This window comes from Lissotriton vulgaris, chromosome 4_1 (assembly GCF_964263255.1).
Source record: "Lissotriton vulgaris chromosome 4_1, aLisVul1.2, whole genome shotgun sequence".
In the NCBI taxonomy this organism is placed as follows: domain Eukaryota; kingdom Metazoa; phylum Chordata; class Amphibia; order Caudata; family Salamandridae; genus Lissotriton; species Lissotriton vulgaris.
The window spans coordinates 1,875,119,929-1,875,146,250 of NC_141691.1; the positions used below are offsets into that span (position 1 = coordinate 1,875,119,929).

A 26,322-nucleotide genomic window follows, 5' to 3' on the forward strand; every position below is an offset into this window, starting at 1 on the left:
GACTGACTGAGAGAGACTGACTGAGAGAGACTGACAGAGAGAGACTGACAGAGAGAGACTGACTGACAGACAGAGAGAGAGCGAGAGACTGACTGACTGACTGAGAGAGACTGAATGACAGAGAGTAATAGACTGACTGACACAGAGAGAGACTGACTGACAGAGAGGGACTGACTGACTGACTGACAGAGAGAGACAGAGAGAGAGAGAGAGACTGACTGACTGAGAGTGACTGACTAAGAGAGACTGAATGACAGAGAGATTGACTGACTGAAAGAGAGATACTGACTGACAGAGAAAGTGAGAGAGAGAGAGACTGTGATGGAATTGGGGTCAAAGTGTGTATGAACCTATGCAATGCCTCTCAAGATTGCTATTGTCTAATAAAAATAAAAATGTATTATCAAAATATGCTCTTTGTAGTTACATCTGCTTTTGAAATACTGCATTGTCGCATTGTCTAATGTTTTTAAACGGAAACGAGAAGGAGCAGTGGATGCACTTTTGTCAAAACTGAACGATAAGTGGGCCCGGTGTTGTATATCATGACAGGAGTCTGCATCAGGAAACCCACCTAAAATTGAGCAAACTTCCCCGGCCTACTGATGGCAGGGGCCCTGTAAGGGATGGACCACCCCCTATGACAGCCTGCTGGCAGACTAAGCCCAACCTTTAACTCCACCATCCAGTGTTACTTATAACGGCTGCATTGGTGACAGTGGCGTAACAATCGCCCCGCTTCCGCTGCAGTATGGCGGGTCGCTGGCCTGAGAGCTCTAGACTGGCACGGAGGATGGGAGGGGGGCCCCCTCCATGTAGTTTGCAGGGGGGCCCCCTCATGTTTCGTTACGTCACTGGTGGCAGCAGGGCCGGACTGGCTACCCGGCAGTTTGGAATGCTGCTGAGCTGGGGGCTGATTTCGTTCATGGAGACCTGTGTGTGCTAAACAAAATTCGTTTTGCTTTAATTATTTCGAAGCACACGCAGGTCTCCATGAACGAAATCCGCCCCTACCACAGTGAAATCAGCCCCCAGCTCGGCAGCATTCCAAACTGCCCAGTAGTCAGTTCGGCCCGGAATGGCGGTAATCACGCACACTGGGAAAATAGTGTTTCAAAAGAGACTGATGCGTTGCGTCAGCTTGCCAATTGTGAAAGCTTGGCGAGGCAATGGTGGGAGGATAGCTAAGGCAGTAATGAAGGTAGGTAATAGTGGGGGCTGTCCAGAAGTAGCGTGACTGGGCTTGTATCATTGTTTCTTACTCAAACAGCAATTGTAATACAAGTGTAACGAAAAATGTAAAAGAATACTGTATGGCTGTATAATGAACAGAATGTAATAACGAAGGCTACTGTAACGATTGATGTGTTTATTAAAAAATGAAAATTCTTTTTTTTTTAAGTAGTATTATATTTCAATCTCTACAAATGCAACGCTCAGAAGCAACAATTCAATCTCCCTTGAGGTCGAGGCTCTAGTAATTGTCATGCGAAACCCTGTCCCACCTCCTTTATGTAACCTGTTCAGGGTTATTCCCATTCACTGGTGGCAGCATCAGGGAATGCAGACTATTCGGCCGTACTCAAATGTTCTCCCTTTGACTCTTTAGGAATATAGTCGAAAATGTCTATGGTGCATCAGCACGGTAGGCAGTGAGTCCCCCGGGCCCAACTGGTCCAGTTCACATCTTAATCGCTCTTGCAGAACAGAAGAGTTGAGCGATGCAGCAGGAACCTTCCACCCACATCTAGAAGTTCTGCTCAACTCTGAGAAGTTGGGCTGCTTGGGGCCCACGCAGCAGCATCCAGCAGAGCAGGCTCTGCTAAATAGACCCACCCTGCTCTCAACACACAGCTCCGTCTAAAGCGGCCCTCTCCTGGCATACGGCAGTTGTTGAAAACAATAGTGCACATGGATAGTGGCCTGATTAGTGCACAACAGAATCCTCACACCTTGGACAGGGAGTCCTCAAGATAGGGCTCCCCACTGGAGCTTGCTTCCTCCAACGCTGTCCTCTTCCTCACAGGGCACACCGGCCTTGGCAAGCAGGCAGGCGCTGGTGCACCAGACTTGAGGGCAGGTGGTCTTGGTTTCCCTGGATGATGTACCCTGCCCAAGAGGAAGACCAACAGGCTTTGGTGCCCTGTCCTGGTGACAGGAAGAAGTCTTACTAAGCTTCCCTTACTCACACAACCCAGGTGGCTGATTGGCAGATAAAAAAAAGTTTTGGCACTTAACCTCCCTTTTTCATTGTGCTTTTCCTGACACTAAATGCTGTTCAGGGTAGGGGTCTTTGATCTTGTATGTGGATGTTTCCCTTATTTTGAAGAGGGCATTTCTCCTTTTTCATCCTTCTCCAGATGCCTGTTACAGCATGCACAACTCCAAAGCTTATTGTCCACTACACAAATCATGAGTGACCAAAGTTCACTCCTGGATGCCAGTCACACTGATGCGTGTATCAAAAGGTTAATCACAGACTCCAGCCATACTGTTTGATTCCCTTATCAGCCTCATCTCCCTTCCTGAGATGTGACCAAGCCTCTCCTTGTGATCTATCACTAAATCAAAGAGCAGTCTTCTGAAGTGTAAAGGATGTCTCTTCTTTTACCTCGATTCCTCTCATGTCTTTACCAGGCAGGCCTGGGCTTCCCAAAGTTAAACCATGGTTCTCCATACAAAGTACCATTGAATGCAAACTCGCTCAGTGTACATTCACAACACACTTAGGGTCCATCACTGATACTTCTATGTATTATACCTTTACATGTATTCAGTACATACTCAATCTGTGCACATTATTCAGCTCTGCAGCTTTTCTGTCTTTCGTCAGGGTGTGTTATGTACAACAACACACACTGCAAGCAAACACACTTACTATGTGGGCTGCGCAAAACTTCACCCTTCATGTATCGGCTACCTGATTGCTATCTATATTAGACTCTTTTATGACTGCTACTGGACCAAAATCACTGCACGGATGCTTCATTATCTTGTTTCCAGATTGTTTAATAGGGCTGTACACTAGGACCTGAGTGCCTTACTAACTTGCAATCCACGCACTGGTGCCTACTATTCTGTTTTCAACAATGTGTATTCTCACCCTCGGGGTGCTATAATCTTACTCGAATCGTCATTGCACGGCTTCAATACTATTGTTCCTGATTGTTTTAGTGTGCATACTCTTGTGCGTTTACTACCCTATACTGTTTTCAACAGTTTGTTTATCCTACCTACTGTTTCTGTAAAGCGCTCTGATATCTGCAAAGATCTTGTTCGCGCTATATAAAACTTTAAAAATAAAATAAATAAATAAATGTATTGTTTCAAGCACACATACACCCAGCACATGCCTTCCCTGCTACACACTGCACAGCAGCAGTATATCTCCCAACTAATGTATTCCTCTCAGGCAAACATACACCCAGTACATGACCTAACCACACATACACTTCACACTACTTTTCCTTGATTCGCAGGCACACATACAACCAACGCAGTCACTACTCTTCTGCTGTGCAGCACTCCACATCTTACCTGCTGTTGGCCAAGGGTGAGTTAAGCACACAGCAGTAGAGCTTTTAGACAGGTGATTCAGCCTGTAAGTCTCACTCCAGTGACACAGGGTAAGAAGGTCCTGTTCACTATTACTGATCACTATACTGTATGTTGCCATCACCATGCTTGTGCTGCTTAACTCCTGGTGAAGGACATATTGTTTGGCATCAAGGGCAACAAGTTTTCATGTGTATTTTGTCCTTGGACATGTAGGCCCAACCCCCTGCAGCACAAACCCTTTGGCTGCCAGTTTGCAGTAGCACACTATGGATCAGGGAAGGGCACTGTCTGCAGTTAAGGTAATATTTTTGTCCGTATGCTAATGCTGTTCAAACTTGTATTTATGGTTCATTAATTGAAAGTCTTTATTATTAGGGCGAGCGCTCTAAGTAAATGTTGTAAGCTCTGACTGCACTACGGAAAGTGGATCCAGTATAAAAATGCGTACACATGTTTTCAAAGTTTAGCAATATGAGGCTATATATAATGCTCTCTAATTTAATGCAAATATTTTCTGAGGCTTGAAAGCAAGATTGACGATTCTTTGTTTTCAAAATTAAAAATATAAATAAAAAAATGAAAGCAGGAAAAAAAACATTTAGCTAAACTATTGTAAAATGTTAGGCACCATTTCATTGCAGCATCATTAAGTAACATGTTTGATGCATGCTAGTATTTCCCAAAAATATTCATAATGGAAAATCAGTGTAACCAGTTTCAATAAGATTATGGGAAACAAAAATGAACAAGCACTGGCAAAGCCAGTGGGTCTGAAATTAGTGGTCAGACTTTTAGTTTTGTCAATGCATGACTTGTTTTGGCATGGTTTTTGTAAAACCTTATTGGTGTGGGAGCTGCCGGGCACTCACCATTGTAACAAACATTGGCAAAAGCAACAACAAATTTGATCTCAAAAAGCACACACTGCCCCAGTAGTTACTGGCACTTAACAAAAGTACTTTGTGTGCGGATATGCTTCTTGTGAAAGAGTAGAATGCTGTTGCTCACAGTACGGCCATCCAATACAGAGAGAGAGAGAGAGAGACTGAATTTTAATAAACACAAAAGGCATGGCCAATTCCAGACCAAATTAGGGACCCAGTTATTGAAGGAAGTCTCAAAAGTGCACCCATTGTATATGCCTTTGCATTAAGTGCAGCTGTACACCTTTAGTGAATTCCCAAGAATTTACAGAAGTAGGACAAGAAATAGTACTCCTAGAAAATATTTGTGAACTGTAGTTTAGCATGAGCAAATATGCATGTGTAGATTTGCTCATGTGAAAATCTGATTGTTTGCAAGTTCACTTTCCGTCAAACCACTTTTCTCCCAACTCTGGAAGAAGGTTTACGTCTGCCATTGTCAAAAGAAATTTCCAACATTTCTCAGTATAGGAAAAGATTAGAGAAGAATTGTTGAAAACCCTTAAAACATGGACTTTAGAAGGGTTGCACAGACTCAAAAGGGCATTCTAACCCTGGAACTATTGCTTACCGCTAACTTCAGCCCCAGTATGTAGATCTGCGGAAACGTGGCAACATAAGGGGATTGCAAGTATTCATACACTACTATGGTATGAGCCCAGGCATAAACAGAGGGGCTATATCAGAGCTTATATATAATGAGATTGCTGCCATAATTTGTCGCCGCACTACATGGCACCAAAGGAACAAGTAGATTTTGTTACAGGACAAGAAGATTTATGAAGCAACCTGCCCCATGGACTAGTTATATTAAATTCCACACCCCTGCAGACAACAGTGCAGTTGGGCACTCCAAGCAGGGGTACACTTCTTAACCATGCATAGGGCTTTTCCGTGCCAACAATAAACAATTAATTAATTTTGCAATCCTAGAATTGGTCCTGCTTTTGCAAAAATATTGCATTTTAGTTTTAATGTGGTGTTGCCTTTTTACCAGTTGATAGCGTTGTCTTGTCTGCTTTTTATTTGTTTAAAGCTTCACACCCTTCCCTTACCCATGTTTTATTTTCATTTACCCTTATTGAGGGGGACATGTCTTCATGCTTTACTTCATTATTTTCTCTCTCTATTTATATATATTGTTAGAGACTATGCAGGTGCATAGAGTCAAATATGCAATTTACTATATTGAGTGTTAAGAGTGGCTACGACTTAACAGAGGGAAAGCCTTGAGTGAGTCAAAATGCCTCTTTGCTCCTTCAATAATGGCAATAAATAGCAGTGGAGTCGGGGCCTGATGCTGGATGGATAGCACACACCCGGCTCTGCATTCAGCCAGTCCTCATCATTTCCACCATTTTGCTGCTGTCCTAGGACCCCAAGCATGCCTGAAAAGCCACGTACCGGTGGGTGCTCTGAAAGGCACGTTCGGACAAGGAGCGGCCGAATCAGAGACCTCAGTGCTCTGGTACGACACCGCAAACAATGTGGCGACAGAAGAGCGCAGTGGACAATGAGCTGGGGTGCCATAAATATGAAGGGTAGACCCAGCAAAGACCTGGCCAGATTGTAAAAGGAGCTTGTCGGAGCTGCAAAGGAGCACAACAAGGCCCAGTCTTTTGGAAAGTTTATATTCAAAACACCCTGTACAACCCTGGAAGGCCTTCTGATGGTTATAAGAAACTAGCAGCTCATGTGTATATACACAGATGGCGTTCTTTTGGAGTTGAGAGGTTATTCATGTTTGCTTCCAACAAAGGAAAAAGTATCTTTACTGAGACGTTCCTTCTATAGTATTTCATAAATGGACTAGTTTCACGTTTGTTTCATGTTAGTACCTGCTTTTGTATGGATACTCTTTGGTGTTACAATATTGAACAACTAGCAGCAAAAAGAGTAATTTATAAAAAATGTTTTTCCCTTCGTGGTTGTGTAATTCTCACCTGTGACATCGTTTTCAGCATTGTGTAACTTGTTCAGTTTTAGGTGGCCCAGAGCCTAGTAGTTTACAAAGAATGATGCAAGACCCTTGTGTATAAACAATAGTTACCCAGGTGTTTTTCTTGCTTTATTTATTCAAGAATGGGTTGACGGTCAACATCGCCAAGATAAAGATATTGTCATTTGGGACGTAGGAAAGGCAACAAAATTGGAAATAGGTACTCGGCCAGTTGAATCCGTGGATATATATGACTACCTAGGTTATGCGCCTCCGTACTTGGGAAATACAAAGACCAAATCCATATCGTAACCAAATCAATAAAGAAGTTTGCACATACTTGTGGTGCACGGGTTATTAACCTAACAGTTTGCGCCTTGAACGCCAAACTTCTCCCAGTTTTAACTTATAATTCTGTTTCCCTTAGCAGGGAAATACTTGAAGAGGAAGAAGCTGTTTATATACAAATTATAGGACCAATACTCAGTATTCGATCTTCAACTTCCCATTCAGTGAGTCACTTATTGCAAAACATTAATTATTTCTGGGATTGCGCATGGCAAAATGGACAACTTGAGGACCATAGTTCATTAGGATCTTACATCTGACCTACAGAGCTCTACCCCATTTTCCTTTTAAAGTGCTACAGCTGTAATCCAGGAACATGATGTATCACCTCTTGAAGACCTACTGGGCATTAATCGTAAAAGGACCATGAGAAAATCACTGCGGTACTCGGCTACAATGAGGAATCATGCCCAGCCAAAACATGCCCTCCTGGCTACCAACATGTGAGTGGTGCCAAAGCCCCTCTCCTGTTAGTGCTTCCAAAAGCCCTTTGTTTAGTTTAATCACATAACCTCTGGCAACAGAGCAACTGTCGAGCCAGACCTAAAAAAGGGCCCAGTGTGGGCGTGCATTGGCGCTGAAATGGGATGTGCCATGCTTGGCATATGCAACACCAGTGCTAAAAGCTGTGTATTTAAACAGCTAAGGAAGCAGTTTATGTTCCCGCTACTAGTTTCAGGGTACCCACAGTTGAAATTGGGAAAGTGCCAGTGCATAAAAGTGCCGATGTTGCGGGCTCATTTCAATTTAGGATGCAGCCAACAATGTTCACAAAAAAACATTTTTGAGATGAACGCCTGCTGTCTTTTGCAGATTGTTATTTAAATCCTGACCTATTGTGGCTCACTGTTACATTATGGGAGTTGCTTTTTTAAGGTCTATGCCCACATCTAGCACTCCTTTGCTCATGTAATAAATTAACTATTTAACTGAAATCAAAAACGTTGAGAGTTAAATAGTAATATTATTTTATTGTGATAATTATTTAAAATTCATGGCAATTAAAACATCAACAATACAGGGATCATGAAGCAAAAGGCAAGATGTTCCTTACAGCGACAGAGCTTAAGACCTAAGACGGAGACAATGTGCTCTTTTAACAGTTAAGATGGAAAACAGATTTATAGCTAAATGCAATCAGTGGGTTGTATTAATATCTGCCTAGTGATGTACAATTTATACCTCGTCAATCGAGATGTTAGTTATAGTATGTGCTCGTAATATTTGAGGGATGGCACTTTAATGGCAGTGTGATAAAAATTGGTTCAAGAATTAAGTTATCATGTCCCTCCCTGTCATGCAAGTGCATTAGAAATATAAATGAACCATTTGACTGCAAACAGTCTGAACACCAGCTTTTAGCCTGTTGTACACGAGGTCCATGGACTTCGTCAGTTTTCCACTGCAACCGTTTGTATAGTGAATCATTTCTCGGACGCGTCTCTTATTATACAGAAAGTTAGTTTCCTTTAAATTGTCAGCAGATATTTGCTGCAGATGTCTATGCATAGAAACAAAGTACTCTAATTTTACCATACTTTTATTATGTGTGCAATTATTCACACTATCGGTCAACAACTTCTTTAAAAGGGGATATTATTACACAAGTTAAATCATTATTGGAATACAGACAGGCCTCTTATTCATTGATTAGTTTATGGAAAATAAACATTAATTTAATATTAAAATTATGTAAACGTTCATCCGCTATGAATAATCCAGGTCCAATGAGAGATAAAAGCAATGTATCCCAAGTTCTTTGGGCCAGAAAACAGCAGCCAACACGTTTTGCTCCTTTGCGGATCACAGGCCTGGAGTTTTTTCCAACGCTCATAGAGTTGTGAGATACATTGGTAACCCATCTCACCATAAGGTACTGGAGTTAATGGCTCAACTTCAGAGGCATTTGGTGAGTGGGCGAAATTACAAAGGCAGAGAGGCCGCATGAGGCTGACTAAATAGATGCGTTGCTAAACTCAGACTGCTTTCCCTATTACAGCTGCGATGAGGGCAAAAGCAGCGGATCTATCCATCACATACGACTCTCCTCCCGCAGCCTCCCCACAGCCTTTCCATAATCCAAAATTTAAGTGATCACAGGCGTCAGAAGAGACTACCCCCCCCTGAAAATTGCAAGACCCCCGCCCTCCCCCCCACCATACATAGGGCCCCATCAGGAAAGTATCCTAGCAAAAAGAAGCTATCCACTGACTGCATGCTTATTAACTGTAGATAAGCCCCCAAGCATGCAACGGAATTAGCAGAAGCCATCCTCTCTCAGGACTTAGACATTGCGTTCATCACGGAGACATGGTTAAATGAGATCTCCCCGCCATGCTTAGATATGCTTGTGCCCCCATATTTTACCATCATCAACAAAGATTGAAAAGATCAACGAGGTGGAGGTGTAGCTATCATCCTTAAGGACGACATCGATATCGCTGTAATGGACTCCTGCAAGTATAGCTCCTTTGAATGTCTTTCTGTCAACATCAAGACAAAGGATAATAGCCCATTAGTCTGTCACCTTCTCTATAACCCACCAGGCAAAACCCCCACATTCGGGGAACACATATCCGACCTGATTGCCCATTGCGCACTCAAAGACACTAACTACCTAATCCTGTTTGATCTTAACCTATGCTGGAACGAAGCCAAAAACACACTAATTCAATCTCTAAATAATCTCCATTGTGACCATAATCTATCCCAACACTGCTCAGAAGAAACTCACAACAAAGGAGCAACCTTGGATGCCATCATTGCCCATCGAGACGCAATTACGATCAACAACATTCTTCCAGTGGACTGGTCGGATTACCACATAATCTTATTTCACATCAACCAAAGAGTACTATCCCTGCCACCTGTACAAGACCCCTCCCAAATGGTACAGAAATCTCACCCAGATTCCCTGGGCGTCATGGAAGAAAGGCTACATTTGCTCCTACCCAGCAGCAATGATTTCCTCTCCACAACCTATCTCACCTCGCTCTATAACACAAACATGATAATCTTGCTTGACCAACTAACTCCCCTGAAATAAAAAAAAATCTAGCTATTCCGTCCAGGTCATGGTTTGACTCGGACATCAATGAAGAAAGGAGACAACTAAGAGCCACAGAAAGACGCTGGAGGATCTCGCTTACTACCATCCATCGCGATCAACTCAAGAACAAAAAATCCATGTTTTCCGCTCTGCACTGGATGGCGCAAAAAATAGACCCAAGGAGCTCTTTAATATCATCAGACAACAAACCTACAAACCCGATACGTCCCTAGGGCAGGCGTCCAGAGAACGGTGCGACAAATTCGCCCACTTCTTCAATAAGATCTCCAAGATCGAGCGCTCACTGGACATCAATTGCGCCTCCCTTCCCAATAGCAGCCCGGTTTGGGTGTTTGGTAGTGCTCCCTTTCCCGTCACTAAACCCTGGTCACTCTTCCATCCCATTCCAGAAGAGATAGTCAAACTGATCTCCATATACAAACCTTTATCTCACGCCCTGGACCCTCTACCTGCTCAACTCACCAAAAAACTGAAACTCTCCCTAGCCCCACTCTGGTGCAAGAATATAAATAGCTCCCTAAAAACCGGAATCGTTCCAGATTGCCTTAAAGTGGGACAAGTCACCCCACTGCTGAAACAACCAGGTCTGGACATAAATGACTTAAACAACTTCAGACCCGTCTCCAACCTTCCTCTTCTTTCCAAAATCCTAGAAAGATGTGTACTCCAACAATTAACTCAACACTTGGACAATACCAAACTCCTTGACTCCCATCAGTAGGGATTCAGGAAAGGTTGCAGCACAGAAACCGCGATCCTCAACATAATCAATGATATCCACAAATCACTTGACTTAGACCAATGTTGCCTCCTCATTCTCCTAGACCTATCGGTAGCAATCGGCACAGTAGATCACAAACTTCTCCTCAAGGCTCTCGAAGAAAGGGCCGATCTAGACAAGGTGGTCCTCAAATGGTTCTCCTCATTCCTTCACAACTGCTCCCAGAGAATCAAAAGCTTTGAGTCTGACCTTCACCCAGTCAATAGGGCAGTCGCCCAAGGGTCAGTGCTTTCCCCTCAACTCTTCAATATTTACATGGAACCCCTCACCACCCTACTCAGAAAAGCTAACATCCCCTCCCACCTATATTCTGATGATACTCAAATTTACTTGGAAATCTCCTCTGCTAAAGACATTCAAAGACTCAATTACATACTAAGGGAAGTGCAATTTTGGCTGTCAAGTAGCCGCTTATAACTGAATCCGGACAAAACCGAACTACTCCTCATATCGAACAAAGAAGAGAACCCATAAATGGTTGGGTGGTTAAAAGCTATTGATGCGCTCAGTGGAAACCTCACCCTGGCCGACTGTTAAATCATTAGGCATCACTCCAGACTCAAAACTGGACATGACCAAACACATTGAGATCTCGATCAAGAGCGCCTTCCTCAACCTGAAGCTACTAAACAACAAAAAAACATTTCATTCCGCCCAAAGATCTCAAACAAGCCACCCAATCATTGGTGCTGTCAAAACTAAACTATGGAACGCAGTCCTCTCGGGAATAGCCAAAACACATCTTGCTCCTCTGAAAACAAATCACAATGTAGCTGCCAGAATGGTCACTGGAATAAAGAAATTTGATCACATCTCTCCTGCACTCAAAGAACTCAAGTGGCTACCAATAAAAATGTGGGTGAACCTCAGAACAGCCTGCCTCACCCACAAATCCCTTCACACAGGCAGACCCAAATATCTGGCAGCCAAACTCAAAAAGGCAGGTCAGAACAGAAATCTCAAAAGCTCGAACACCCTACTTCTCATCCCGCTAAAATCAAGAAAACAAAAAAACCCCGGCCAGGTCCTTCGCCGGAATTGCGCCCAAAATCTGGAACTCTATTCCCCACCACATCAGAAGTATTCCCTCCTTCGCTAAATTCAAAAGTCAGGTCAAAATCCTTTTACTCGATCGATCCCTAGCGAACAGATCGGAGCAGTCGGAGTGCTGAAATTGACACCTCACTCCTCTCTCATGTGGCGTTAACAAGACCCTGAAATGGAACTCTTAATCATTGACATTACTATTACTCTTATTCGGAATATCTCACTTTATTGTATTATGTTCTGCTCTCTTTTGTCCTGCTCTGTAACTGATGTGAAGCACTCAAATAACGTCCGGTCAGGCTAGCGCTATATAAAACACCTAAAATAAAAAAACTTGTTGGCTGTTGTTTTCTGCTCCTTAAGAACTTGGAATAAATTGCTTTTACCTAAAATTGGACCCAGATTATTCATGGTGCATATATGCTTTTGACACTGAATGAATGCTTATTCTCCATGTACTAAATCATTGAATATAAGACATTTCAGTATTCAACTAATGATTTCATTTGTGTATTGATATCCCTGTATAAAGAAATTGTATGTCTCGTAAGCTAGGGCAGAAGCATAAAATGTGATCTTGGGGCTCTTTCTATAGCTGCAGAGTCTGCAGTATTTTGGGATCAGTTTGATTGTTTCAGTATCCCTCAAATTGGATGAGTGGAATGTATAGGAAGTGGAACCTTAAATATTTTAGTTCAACATGGAGTTCAAGATTGATGTCAGCATAGTATTGTCTATTTTTGAAATAGAAATCTTGGAGACAGCCTATGTGTTTATAAACATTACATTCCCACAGAAAGTGGTCCTATAGAGGGTGTAGATATTTTAAAGGTAGGTAGGCTATTGACTACTACCTGTCTCTCCCCTTCTGACCCATAAATTGAGTATTTTGGTGGGACCCTTGAACCCAAGAACTCCACTTCAACGGATCAAGAGAAGAAGGATGAAGAAGATTCACTACCTGGAGAGAATTGCAGTAGGCCTGTGAAATTTTGGCGCAAAACTTGGCTACTCTCAAATCTCTAGACACTCGCGACATGTTGACACGTCCTGCATGCTGGAGATCTATCACAGCCTTGGGTAGCCTGTCAACAATTTGAAAATCGTCTACAGACTACTTGAGTAGAGAAGCTACTCGTCTGCAGGTCCACCAACTTGCAGCTCACCGTCCCGACCAATGCAGCAGATGACCAGGAAGAGGTACCCATGTGGGAAGACACCAGGGCCAAGTGGGGCACTGCTGGTGAGGGGATGAGGTCCCCTTGCCTCCTTAGGGCCTCAGTACTAAGGTGCACTTCTTCCTCCAAACAACAGTGCGCCATGAGGCGCGTTTGCAGAGTAGTGGAGAAAGGAGGTGTGGCCTCTGTCCACCTCTCAGCAATCCAGCTGTGTGGGTCTTACTGGAGGTAACAGGAGGGCTAGTTGGCCCCCATGGACCAAAAGCCAAGGGGACTTCAACCACCTACTTGTAGTGTGCCAGGAGGTGCTTTTGCAGAGTGGTGGAGAAAGGGGGCAAGGCCTCCTACCAGGTCTAAGCAATCCTGCTGTGTGGGACTTACTGGAGGTAATAGGATGGGTAGTTGGCCCAAGGGACGTCTTTGGGGGGCCAGTTACCCCTCCTGCTATCTCCAGTAAGTCCCACATAGCGGAATTGCTAAGAGGTCTTCGGAGGCCATGCCCCCTTTCTCCTCCACTCTGCAAACGCAGCTTGTGGTGCACTAGTGGTTGGGGGATAAAGTCCACTCTACTTCTGAGAGACCTAGGGGGCGAAGAAGCCCTCCTAGTACCATCTGTAAGTCCTACAGAGCAGGATTCATGTGAGCTGGTCGGAGGCCCAGCCCCCTTTCTCCACCACTCTGCAAACGCAACTACTAGTTTAAAAAGCATAGAAATTGACAGAAAAAAACAAAGGTTACAGGAACGTTCTAGTTTGGAAATGGAATTTTAAAAAACCTTTGAAATTCACTGAAGAAAACAAAGGTTACAGATGTGTTCTAGTTAGGCTAACATTTCACTTGTCCAAAACCAGAGAAATTCAGCAGTTATAGTTACCTGAGCTAACTATAACTCGCTCCCCGCAATGCACTGCTTATGACCTCAAATATTACATCACTCAAGACCTGGTCAGTGACATCATTGATGACATCTCAAATGCCATTACTGATGACTTAGTCACAGAATTCGATGCACTCACTCACACCCCAATATAACCTTTCATACACCTGCTCTAATTTCCACACTACCATTCTCAAAACCATTGACATACCAATACCAGTACTTACACACCCACTCACTGATTCATAGGTCTACACACATATCCACTCATACAGCCACTCACACACTGTTAGTCACCCATAGAGCTACTCACACACCTACTCACTCACCCATAGTCAATTGAACAGCCACTTACTCACCTATACAGTTATACATACACCCACTCGCTTATTCACACAGATGCTAACACATATTCACTCACCTATACAGTCACTGACACAAGCATACACCCACCCATACAGCCACTCTCACAATCTCTTACTCACACATACAGTCACTCATATACTCCAGCACTCACTTATTCGGCCTTTCATATATGCAGTTACTCACCCATTTACTACTAACACATGAACTCAGTCACTGACACAACCATACACACACTCACTCACTAACCTTTACAGACACTGACTCACCCACACAGACGCTTATACAGGTACTCACACAACCTGTCATTTATCCATGCAGCAAACCATGTACCCACTCGCACACCCGTTCAACAACTTACTCACCAATTAACATACTGATGCAGACATTCACATGAGTCACTCACCCATATATCCACTGAGACACCTAATCACTCACTTATACAGTCAGTCATACAGGCACTCATACACTCACTGATTCACCAATACACCTTGATTATATATATTTGACTTTCATAAACTGTTTAACCCCTTGACCGAGGCGCAAATTCCGCCGCGGTGCTGGGGAATTAATGAGTAATCGTGTTTCGGACGTCCTCTGCACACGCAATGTAAATCAAGGCCTATATATATATATATATAATCTTAATCATATTTTACATTTTCTTTATTATTGTACATTTATCAACATTCTAGTTTATTAAATTAAAAGCAAGTGATGCTTTTGTACTGGGCACATCCAAAAATCACGTATTTCAGGGTGGTCTTGTATGAGATAATGAAGAAAAAGGCAACCTAGTGGAAATACAATATTTGCCTGGCCTTAAATAATATGGCCATGCGGTGAAGCTGAGGCTAATCCTAGGTTTTCTGGTTTCACATTGTGCAGTTCATCTCTTAAATTGATGTATTTCTCCTGTTTTATATGAAAGGCCAATGCTTTGTCTTTACTTATTCAAAAACAACAGTTGATGGACAGAATGCAGAAGAATGTCATACATTCACCCCAGTACAGAGATCTGGGCCTAAATCCATGTTTTTTTTTACTCACCATGCCATTCCAGTTTGAACCTAGCCATGTGCAAATCAGTTTTGACCCTGTGTCCCATGGGAACAGTCCAGCCCCGAACTGCCAAGCCAGGTCCTCCCTGGACTGGAAACAAGCATCCTAGGACCGGTTCCGGGATTTCAGCCCTCATCAACCAGGATAGCTTGATTCCAGTGGCATGGAGGGCACGGGACTCACGTCTGAGCATACCTGTTCCACTCGGACTTGACTGGGGGTGAGTGCTTGCATTGTTCAACACCCCGTCCATCATCCCCTTTGGTTTTGCTTTGTTCGCCCTAAGTTGGCAGGGTATGCCCAGACGTGGGTCCCTTGCTCACTTTGCCACTGGATTCAAGCTAGCCTGGCTCATGACGGCTGATTAGCCAGAAACCGGTCCCAGGATGCTTGTTTCCGGCCCAGGGAAAACATGACTTGGCAGTTCGGGTTGGACTGATCCCATGAGCCACAGGGCAGACTGATTTGCATATGGCCATCTCTTAACTGGGGTGGCAGAGTGAGCTAAATAATTGTGATAGATTAAACCCAGATCAGTTGACTGGGGGTGAGTGCTTGCATTGTTCAATACTCCGTCCATCATCCCCTTTGGTTTTGCTTTGTCTTTACTTATTGGCACATGGGGTTAAAGTGTGGGTGACAGGCAGAAGCCACATGAAAACTCGCCTTGTTTTGAGCTCGGGGTTCCAAGAGGACCTTGAGCTGGACTTTTCATATAGCTCCACCCTGGCTTGAGTTTTAAGTGGCTTGCCTACACCGCTAGTTGACAGTCATGAGTCTTTGGCAACATCATTTCACGGTAATCAATTTTAAAGGGCTGCCCCGAATGTATTGAGAAGCATCTCTTCATGTTATAGAGGTTTTCTCTATTGTTATTGTGCTACCAGGTTGTGCCCCGAATTAATTGTCCGTTTGGTTATTTCTTAGCCCTAAGGAATGTTTGATTAAGTTAATTCAATAGAAGAAAGTTTAATAACCATCTAACTCTGTGTCCTCATGGACACACCTTCCATTCATGGGCTTTCAACCCACAAATAATTTCTATCAGGTGTGTCAGTCTGAGTAGCTCAATGCAAGCAGTCCAGGACTACAACACCCACAATGCATTAGCTTGTTAGATAAAAGCCCAGAGCAGGTAACAGTCACCATGATGACATGGAGAGATTTCCCCGCCTCCCCTCCCCAAGAGGAGTTTTACAACATGTCCAGTATTGGATACCCACATGTGGTGTTTACCTAAATTTTGCCTGTCAAGGTGGCAAGGCTGGCAAGGCAGATTGAATGTGGAATATACGGGCGAAAAGAGAATGGACTTTCTAGATCAGATCCTTAAAATTAGAGATGATCTTCAACGGTTCAATGAAGTACTCCAGACCTTTTTTCAAAGAAACAATCCTAATTGGGCTGATGTCACAACACAAGGACACCTAATAATATGCAATACCACATCCTTCTCCTTAACAATGTAGACTAATACTGTCAGCACTTATATAAAGTATTTATATGTAACTAAACTATATACTAAATCAATAAACATTAAATACATTGATTGGCATAAGCAGAAATGAGAATATCATCTTATAGGGCGTATACATATTTTTGTACCCATCTATTCACAAATAAAATATAGTTTTTTAGGGTTGTCAATCCCCCTCCCAATTCTGCCTCTCAACTAACATACACCAGCAGCACTGGATTTGTTAATTTATACCTCTGCAGTTTGTACATAAATCTTCATCGTATTCAACCTTTCTTCACCCTGTGGATCTTCCCTTTCCTCTTATTCCTTCATCTAGTCAAGGGTACCGGTAATACTGCTTTATTTCTTCACATCACCATTCTTCATGCACCTGGCCAATCCACTTAAATGCTAAGTTCTTCCATCTTTCAGTAAATCCACATTACACAACAATTTTTCAACCTCCTTTGGTGAAAAATACCTGTTTTCATCTTCTCTCTTTAATCTGATTTCACTGACCCTGAAAATATTAGGAAATGAATAAAGTGTTTATGCATAGAAAAGCAAAATTGAGAAACGTAAACCTCGCTGCAAATATGACGGAATTTTAAATTGGAGGCTAAAAATGTAGTTTTCATCCCTAACTTGATTCTTGGGAGCAGAGCAAGTACTGCAAACAGAATCTACCATGGATGAAGGTTTACGGGAGGAACATCTCTGCAAAAATACCTTTCGATGAATGGCTGCCGTGTAAAAAAACATGTTTTTGTGTGAGTAAACGGATTTTTAGGCATTTATTGCTTTATTTTCAGAATTTGTCCTGTGCAAGTGAATTTAACTGCAATAATAATGTGTTTTCATGTATTTCTCTTCTCTAAGCTCTTATAACATCTATTAATTACTGCTACCAGATACAGGTATAATCAGTGTACCATGGTACCTTGGAAGGATTGAAGGATGACATTGAGAAAACAGGAAAACTCGGAAAACTGCGCGCAGAGTAGAGTTAGGCAACATCATAAGAGTAGTCTTAAAATAGGCCCACCGCTTCTAGATGCAGCATAAAGTTTGACAATAATTTAATCTGCTATGCAGATTTACTGCAAAAGAAGTCTTTTTTTATTAGCTAGAAAGTAAAAAGTGAAATGAGGACGGTTTGCCTGCTTCAAGTATCAGCCGTTCTTCACTATCCTAACACATCTATTGCAACACACATTGCTGCACATGGCCTGAGTCGTTTCTTTTATTTCCTGTGCAATAGACTTGCTAAACGCTGACTAAGTTGTAATTTTACAACACTGGCATTATTGTCCTACACAATAATGCCTTCAACCTACAGCGCAGAAGGGAACTTCGCCGTGTTCCTCCGAGGCAGTGTGAGTCACTGGGATTCTGTAAGAGCAAAACATGATTGCTAAATGAGTAGGTGTTGGTAACAAACTAAAAAATAATCCAGATCAGAAGTGTGCTTCAGAGTTACATGTTTGTTGAAGTTACACAAGAAGTGCAAGCTTGCGTTTAATTGCACAGTGAGTTTAAGAATTCAAAACTTGGAAATCACCTATAATATTGCCAATGAAATAAGTCCCTGTGCATTCACAGAAACGATATGTCACCTAGAAAAGTGAAGTTAACATTGAACCACTGTCAGTTGAGTGAAGTCAGGGCACTAATCCATTACTGTCGATTTATCATCGATTTAGCCTAACCTCCCTCTAGGTGCCTCCTTACCCCACCATAATCTCAGGCACTGGTAATTATTCAAGCTGCATTCCAGTCCATCATTTTGTGCCCATCATACCACTGTAGGTGCAGAATAACCATGTGCAATTAGACATAGCCATGCCCGATCTGCCAGGAGACGTCTCCTCAGACCAGTTTTAGTCTCTTTCGGCCATATAAGTGAAGTAGAACTTGAGTTAATTGGCCATAGCCGGCCCTTGTTCCAAATCTGGGTGTCTCTTTCAGGAACACAAAAAAATGCGTTCACTAATCCTAGTCACTTATTCGGGCCTCATTCCATTACATCATTTATTGTCCATCATGCTATTCTAGACCGAGACCTGCCACATGCAAATCAGACTTAGGACGTCTCACTTAACAACACAAAAAATGTCCCTAGCTCACTATACTAGTCTACGCAAGCTGCTTTGAGGTTGCATCTATTCCTGTGGGAAGGGACCTTGGATTTGGAGATGGGGCTGGGCTGGTTTTATTGCAGCAGGCCCTAGGCAGAATTGAGCCGGGTTAGTATTTTCTATCCTCCTATGAAGCTGCCAGAGGACTCCATTTGGGCGGCTGTCCGTGCTGAAATATGAGTCCTAACGCTATTCGTGACATCTACTTCTACAAGGTTATAGGCCATTGAGGATAAACTGGAGAAAGAAGGAGACAAGAGAGGCTCTGGAGAGTCAATCTAGATCCTGACGAAAAGAATAAACACAAACTCCTACTCAAAGATTATAAAACTGCGGTTCTTGCAGAAAAGAAACTGCATTTTTCTAAACTGACGGCTTCCCTCAGCTCCTCAAGGGAATTGTTTAAAATCGTCGACTCTGTCAGCTCTGCAATCCCCGAATTCGGTAACAGAAACCCAGGAGCTTTGCGATCAGATATCTACCTTCTTTTACACAAAGATAACTGACATTCACTCAAGCTTAGAAGCTCTTAACCAAGAATTAGGACCCCCACCCCTGCTCCACCGTCACATCTTGTCATAGATGACCCTACAGAGACACCACAGAGTAACTCTTTCATTTTCCCACCGATCACTCTAGAGCAACTTAACCTGCTTCTAGACAGGCTAAAATCAGGTTCCCCCCTCGAACCATGTCCCCTGAAGGTTTTCAAAGAATGCAGAGATGTTTTACTCCCTGCGTTCCTGGAAGTCATTAATCTGGCCATTCGTAAAGGTGCCTTTCCGACCTCCTGGAAAATGGCCATAGTTAAGCCCCTTTTAAAAAGGCCTCGTTGGATCCTAAAATCCTAAAAAAAATTCGGCCTATCTCACTACTCCCGGCTCCCGCAAAAATGCTAGAGGCCCATTTAAATCACCATCTGAGTGCCTTCTTGGAGAACTCCAGCCTTCTTGACTCCTCTCAGCACGGCTTTCGCAGGTCTCATAGTACTGAATCCGCCCTGACAGTCGTCACCAATAACATCCGTGCCAAGGTCGACAGTGGCCAGACTACTCTTCTGGTGCTGCTCGACCTCACTGCCGCATTCGACACCCTATCCCCCTCCATCTTAGTCGAACGTCTCAAGGAGATAGGAGTGGACGGACCAGCACTTAGCCTGCTGAAATCTTTCCTGGATGGCCGTGGACAGAGGGTCAAGCTGGGTGACTTTCTTTCCCCAGCCAAGCCTGTGCAGTGCGGGGTGCCTCAGGGCTCGTCCCTGAGCCCCACGCTCTTTAACATTTATGTTACACCCCTTGCCAGGCTTGTAAGATCTTTTGGGCTGGAAGTTCTCTCCTACGCTGATAACACCCAGATTATGGTCTCTCTTTCCCAAACTGCTGATATTACAGCCCGAAACTTCAAGAACTGCATGGAAGCGGTTGCAAATTGGATGGTGAGGAATTCCCTCAAACTGAATGGGGAAAAAACGGAGGTGCTGATCTTCGGAGGCAAGGAGGAGATTTGGTCAATGGACTGGTGGCCTCCCGCCCTTGGAGCCTGTACTTCGCCCTCCCAGTCCGCTCAGAACTTGGGTGTTATTTTTGGAACCAAGCTCTCCTTCGAAAAACAAGTTAGCAGGACAACCTCTACCTGCTGTGGGGTCCTTAGAACCTTGAGGAAATTAGTACACTATCTTTCCACCGATGCCCGTAAACAGGTTACGGTGGCCCTAATTTCCTCAAGGTTAGATTACTGCAACGCGCTGTACCTTGGAATTAATAAATCTCAGATACAGCGTCTACAAACAGTACAAAACGCAGCAGCTCGGTTTGTTGCTGATGCCTCGAGGCTCGCCTCAGGCACCTCTATCAGGAAGGACCTTCACTGGCTTCCCATCCAAGCCAGAATAGAGTTTAAGGTCATGTGTCTCACCCATCGTGCATTGCACGGGCTTGGCTCTGATGACATTAAACCCCTGATGACCCCTTATGTCCCTGGCAGGACACTTCGCTCAGCCAACAAACATCTTTTGTTTGTTCCTAAAACCAACAAAGTCAGATGGGGCGACAGAGCTTTCAGCTCCCGTGCTCCTAAAATTTGGAATACTCTTCCGGCTGAGATCAAGGAACTCACCTCTCACTCTCTCTTCCGAAAGGCTCTGAAGACCTGGCTTTTTAGGGAGGCCTACCATTAACCAGCCTCCCCGCTCTCCCCTCACACAGCTGCTTTTTCCATCCTCAGCGCCTTGACGCCTAAGGGCAAAGTAGCGCTATATAAATTTTCTCTCAACTCAACTCAAGTTACTAGATACAACTTACTTAAAGAAGCTTGAAATAGAGGACCATATCTTCATTTCAAAAGCCTGTTAAAATATGAAAACTAAAAGAAGCTATAACAGGCTTTATGGCCTAGCAGAAAATAAGAAAAAGCACTTCCTACCAATAACTTTTGATTTTCTTCAGACATGCCACACAGTACATAATGGTATCACTGACTGGAAGCAAAACCCAGTATTATAGATGTTACAAATCTGAGAGACATCATTACTTACTTCCTGGAGTACACGAAGTGATGATGGTACTGAGTTTGGTAGAAATTTAAAAAAGCCTTTATTGTTGGATCAATAGTTCTTGTCTCAGGATTTAGCAAAGACAACTATTGCCCAATTCTTAGCTATGAGGGCAACCCTAAAATGGCCCAGTTTTAACTCACTTAAAAACTATGGTATTCTTTTAACCGTAGAAAGCCAGTAAATATCTTGCTTGGCAGCTTACTTATAGCTGGCATAAAAGCGACCAGCAAAGCCACAACTAACCTACTGATGTATCATGAAAATTAAACCACTGTTTTTCAAGAGAAAACAGTGACAATCTGATCTTTCACCTCTGATCAGCCAACAATCAAAATAAATAACCTGGGAAAAAAATTAACCCGAATGCCTGGAAATTTGAGATCTATTAAAGTGTACACGCAGAAACAAATGTTCAGTCACTACCAAAATACCGTATCAAGCCATGTTCCCCAGCGTGTACTTTCTCATCAGAGACATGTGAACAGCCTCCAGTTAGCCGGATCCTCAGAAACAGCGATAACTTCCTCTGCTTGCGATATTAGCCAACCCATGCCTTGAGCCCAAGAAATTTTGGCTGCATGGATACTGGTTTGATATTTCTTTAGCCTTAAACATTTTTATTTTTAGGTGCCCTGGAAGGGACAGGTGGGTCAGGTAATGCGTATTAAAAATACCCCAGGAATGGGAAATGGCTCAATCACCACATCAAAAAAACACAAACTATTGGCATTTAAAAAACAGAAAGAAGACATAACATTCATTCAAAAGATTCACTTCTGAGATCTGGGTTCTTTAGCAGTTTTCCTTTTTAGATTTCAAATAGTTTTTATTGAAAATTTTGGAAAAGTAAAACAGAGCGAAACTATGCACCCAAGTAACACAAAGTACATAATGAACAGAGAGTACATCAGTAACAAAATGTTTAATGAATAAATAAAGTATAATAAAAGCCACTGACTCACAGTATTGTTCCATGGATATGTTGAGAGAGACAGCTGTGATATATATTCAAGGTGGGTTGTAGAATTAGGCAGTGTGTTCCTTGAGGAGTTCTAATCTCGAGGGGTATCATGGAGGGTCATAGATGAAAGAAGAAATATCCATGGCATTCCACATTTTTCTGTGTGTTGAGCACAGTGTGGAGAGCTGCAGGACGGTGTTATCTGCACCTCTCAGGAAAATTAGCCATTCCTGCCACTTCTTAAAGTTGACTTGTTTGAAGTCCTTCAAGTTGCCCAATATTATTTTGCATACTAGGGTGAACATTAAGTCCAGGAAGTCTTGTTTATTATCTGGTTGTACTTGTGGGTCAAGGAATCCTAGCAGGATATATGAAAATTCTTTGTATGGAGTGATATGTAGAGTGTGTGTGTGTTATGTAATCCTAAATCTTATCCCAGAATGGTTGTAGAATCGGGCATTAAAATAACATGTGTGGGAGGTCTCCTGTATGGGATTCACAGTTCCAGCATAGGGGCGATTGGATGAGGTTGAGTTTGTGTAGCTTGACTAAAGTTCAGTAAGCTCTGTTTATGATCATGTACTTCGTTTGAGAGAGGATTGGAGAGATTTTGTTTTTAAAGGGAGTCGTGCATGCGTTCACAGTTAAATTCGATAGATGTGGAGTAGGGCTCTGCTTCCCATTTCTTCTTGTTTTCTGCATTGTTCTTTCCTGATATTTAGACTTTAAGTTTCAGAAACTTGTATGGGTCCACGTTAGGTAGTTCCTCCTCGGATTATAGTGCAGAGAATGCCTTGGGCGAGGAGTCCCTGTACAGGTCTTGGATTAAGTTAATACCTTTTTGAGACCAGTCTGCCCAGAATATTAGGTTGTTATCTATTCTTAATTTAGAGTTAAACGAAATTGTGGTCATGTTGGAGTCACTAAGTTTGATGGGGGAGTGTTTCTCTAATCCTACAAGTGCCTGTTTTGTGTTCTGAATGATCTACTTGGAATGTTGTAGGAAGGACGTGTGCAATGACATGATGGTGGGGGGGGAGAGGGGGATATACTTAACTAGGTTTTTTTCAACTTCCAACCATATAGGACGGTAATGTGGGTTTTCAATAAACCATGCTGCTCCTTGTTTACACAGGAAGGCTGTGTCTAAAGTAAGGCTGTGTCTAAAGTTGGGAAGACCTATAACTCCTCTCTTTATTGAGTTTGAGTTTTACCAGTGCTATTCTAGATTTTTTCCCTTGCCACATGACATTGGTGAATGCCTTATCCGTCTTTCTCAGGAAGTCTTCTGTTAGAGTCATCAGGAGCATACTAATAAGACCATTTACTAATGGCACGATCATCATTTAGCAGTTTTCTTGAACAATAAAGCATACCTCCATAACCTTGTACATAGCAGAGCAAATGATCCCTATATTTTGCAAAGAGATGGACATTTTTGCTGAACGAGCAAGAAAACCTATTAGGCAGAAATAGAAATGCATATTTGGATCCACTTCACTAGTTGGAAACCACAAGACCATCACCCTTTAAAAAACATTACCTGGTGCCTGAATAACATTATGAGTTGTGGGAAGGGCAGGTGTGTGTATCTTTCAGTCATATGAGTGTTAGCCCAAGTGTAGTGGAGATTTTGAGTCAAAGTCGTGGACATTTATCAACCTCAAAACAGACTCTGAATATTACTCTGTTTTTTTTTTCCTTTGCTCATTTTTCTGTAACTTCATAAAGTCCAGTCAAAATATTTTCATCACATTATACATTTAGTAACCCAGAAAATTGAAATAGCCATTTGGTTTAGTTTAAAGGTTTCACAGAAAGAAAAACAAATGCCACAAAATAGGTACGTTTGTCCTAGGTTTGTTAGTGTTAGGATGGTGCACCGAAACAACACTGCTGGATGCTAGTAATGTGGGACCTTTTATTAGTATTGTTGGCCAGTTTGAAGAACTACAACTTCGGGAGCAGTATATGTTTTTGATGGGTTTATTATGAGCCGGAAACACTCATCAAGATCAAAAACATATTTTACATGAGATATTCTGCGGCCACAACCTGACATTTGTCACTGAGAATGATGAGATTAAAATATGCCGAATCACAACTGGGAAACGAACTGGTAGCAATTCCAGACTTGTAGGGGCTCATAGTAGATCACTAATCTGTTTATTTTTCATTTTCTTCATATGGTGGTAGTGAGCTATGGCACCTGAATAACCAGATTCTCAGGGGCCAAGCCTTGCCTTCATGTGGCTTGAGGTATATTGTCGCATACAGACCTGTACATTTATATCATTCATATCAGCCAGAAGGGGCTGTACACATAGGGATGATGTTCATAGGGGCGCTCATCTATTCATTCTTCAAGAATTGATAAACATGATTACAACTGCAGTTGGACCTATAATACGATTTAATTTTACCCATGTCCCAGTCAACATTGAGTGAGTCCAGTAACCCTTCATGTCATCAAGGTGGAGACTAAGCCTGAAACTACTTAGCGGCAATAAATGTACATTTCCTATCAAATCAAGGTAGACAATGTATACTTTAAAATGAACTCCAAATCCACCTTAGATGATCTTGGTTCTAAATTTGATGTCACAAAAGGTGCATGTTAATGACCGAGCCAACTCCAGCCTCCACATGTAAATAAAATACAGTACAACCTCAGGAGTTCAGGTGAGATCCTACCCAACTAGTCTGTACCCGTATGTGAGGAGCTACTGGGAGGCTGATTCTGTGTGCCCCCAGTCATCCCAATGGGGCCAGTACTTAGTAACCTGTCCTATCTGGATTATGTGATGGAGTATTTCACCCTGAAATTTTGACTGTTGAAAAAATTCGTAATTTTGGGATGAAATCCAGACAAAACAGGCAGAAATCGATATGGGAACGCTGATTCTTGAACGGTATTTCCCAAAATAATGTTGTGCTTGCAGCCTGGTATTGGTAACTGAAGGAACTGTGGGATACCACAGAAAATTCTGCCCACTATGTAATGGAGATGGGCGAAGGTGGAGGAGGACAAGGAGGGCCGCCTGGGTGTGTCTGAGTTGAGGAGTGTGTCTTGTGACCATGTAGAGAGGTCCTTGAAAGTTTTATTTCCTGTCTACAAAGGAGGATCTCCAATTTGCGTACGCCCTATGTGGGAATGTATATCACCACCTATAGACCTATGAATTGCAAATTAAATGATAGTGATGGCCCATGATTGGTAGATCTCTGTGCCTTAAGGGTAAGTCAGTTGGTATCGTCTGCAGTTCCTGCAATGCACAATCACTAGTGTGAGGCACTCTTTTTACGTTATGCAGGTGACACTGTATACTCCCCTGTACACTTCTGCACTGCTGGCCCACTCCAGCTCACACCACAGTTTGAGACACCCTGCCCCTGTTTTAGTTGGTAAAGGAAACTACAGCTTGACATGTGGCCTTCATCTGACACAAGGCCAAGGCTGCAGTTAGTATAATGCAACCATGCAAATTTGCTTTTCAAAATTACTCTATTACAGGTGATGAGGGGGAAGTGAAAAATATGGAAAATGTTATGCTGGAATATGCTGCAATGGACAGAGAACTGAACCAATTTATACAAGCTGTAGAAGATTCAACAAATCAGGTAAGTTGTAGAAAAAACATTGCAGGGTTTATTATTGCAATGCATATACTTTTTTTATTTTCTTTTTATATTGAGTATTTCAAAACATGGACATATTCAACCTCAAAACAGAATATTACTAACGCTGTTTTTATTTTTTTCCTTTGGCCATTTTTCTGTACATTTACAAAGTGCTGTCAACATATTTTCATCAAATAATACATTAAGTAACCCAGAATATTGAAATATCCACTTAATTTAGTATAAAAGTTTCATAGAAAGAAAAAATTCCACAAAATAGGTAAGTTTGTCTTAGGTTTGTTAGTGTTAGGATGGTGCACCGAAACAACACTGGTGGATGCTAGTAACGCTGTAGTAATGTATTGACTGGCCTCCAGAAACTCTCTCTATGACCCTAAATCCTATGATGCACTCAACTGTGAGACTCATGTTGGGGATGAAGT

At 42.6% G+C, this 26,322-nt stretch overlaps 1 protein-coding gene across 2 annotated transcripts in view; it reads left to right on the top strand.

Moving 5' to 3' along the window:
• NSMCE2 (NSE2 SUMO ligase component of SMC5/6 complex) overlaps window positions 1-26,322 on the top strand; it is a 778,548-nt gene that overhangs the window by 194,554 nt on the left and 557,672 nt on the right. For both annotated transcript variants that reach the window (XM_086966207.1, XM_086966208.1), the window contains one exon: window positions 25,773-25,879. In XM_086966207.1, coding sequence (XP_086822333.1) covers window positions 25,773-25,879 — 107 coding nt within the window. The remainder of the gene's footprint in view (window positions 1-25,772; window positions 25,880-26,322) is intronic.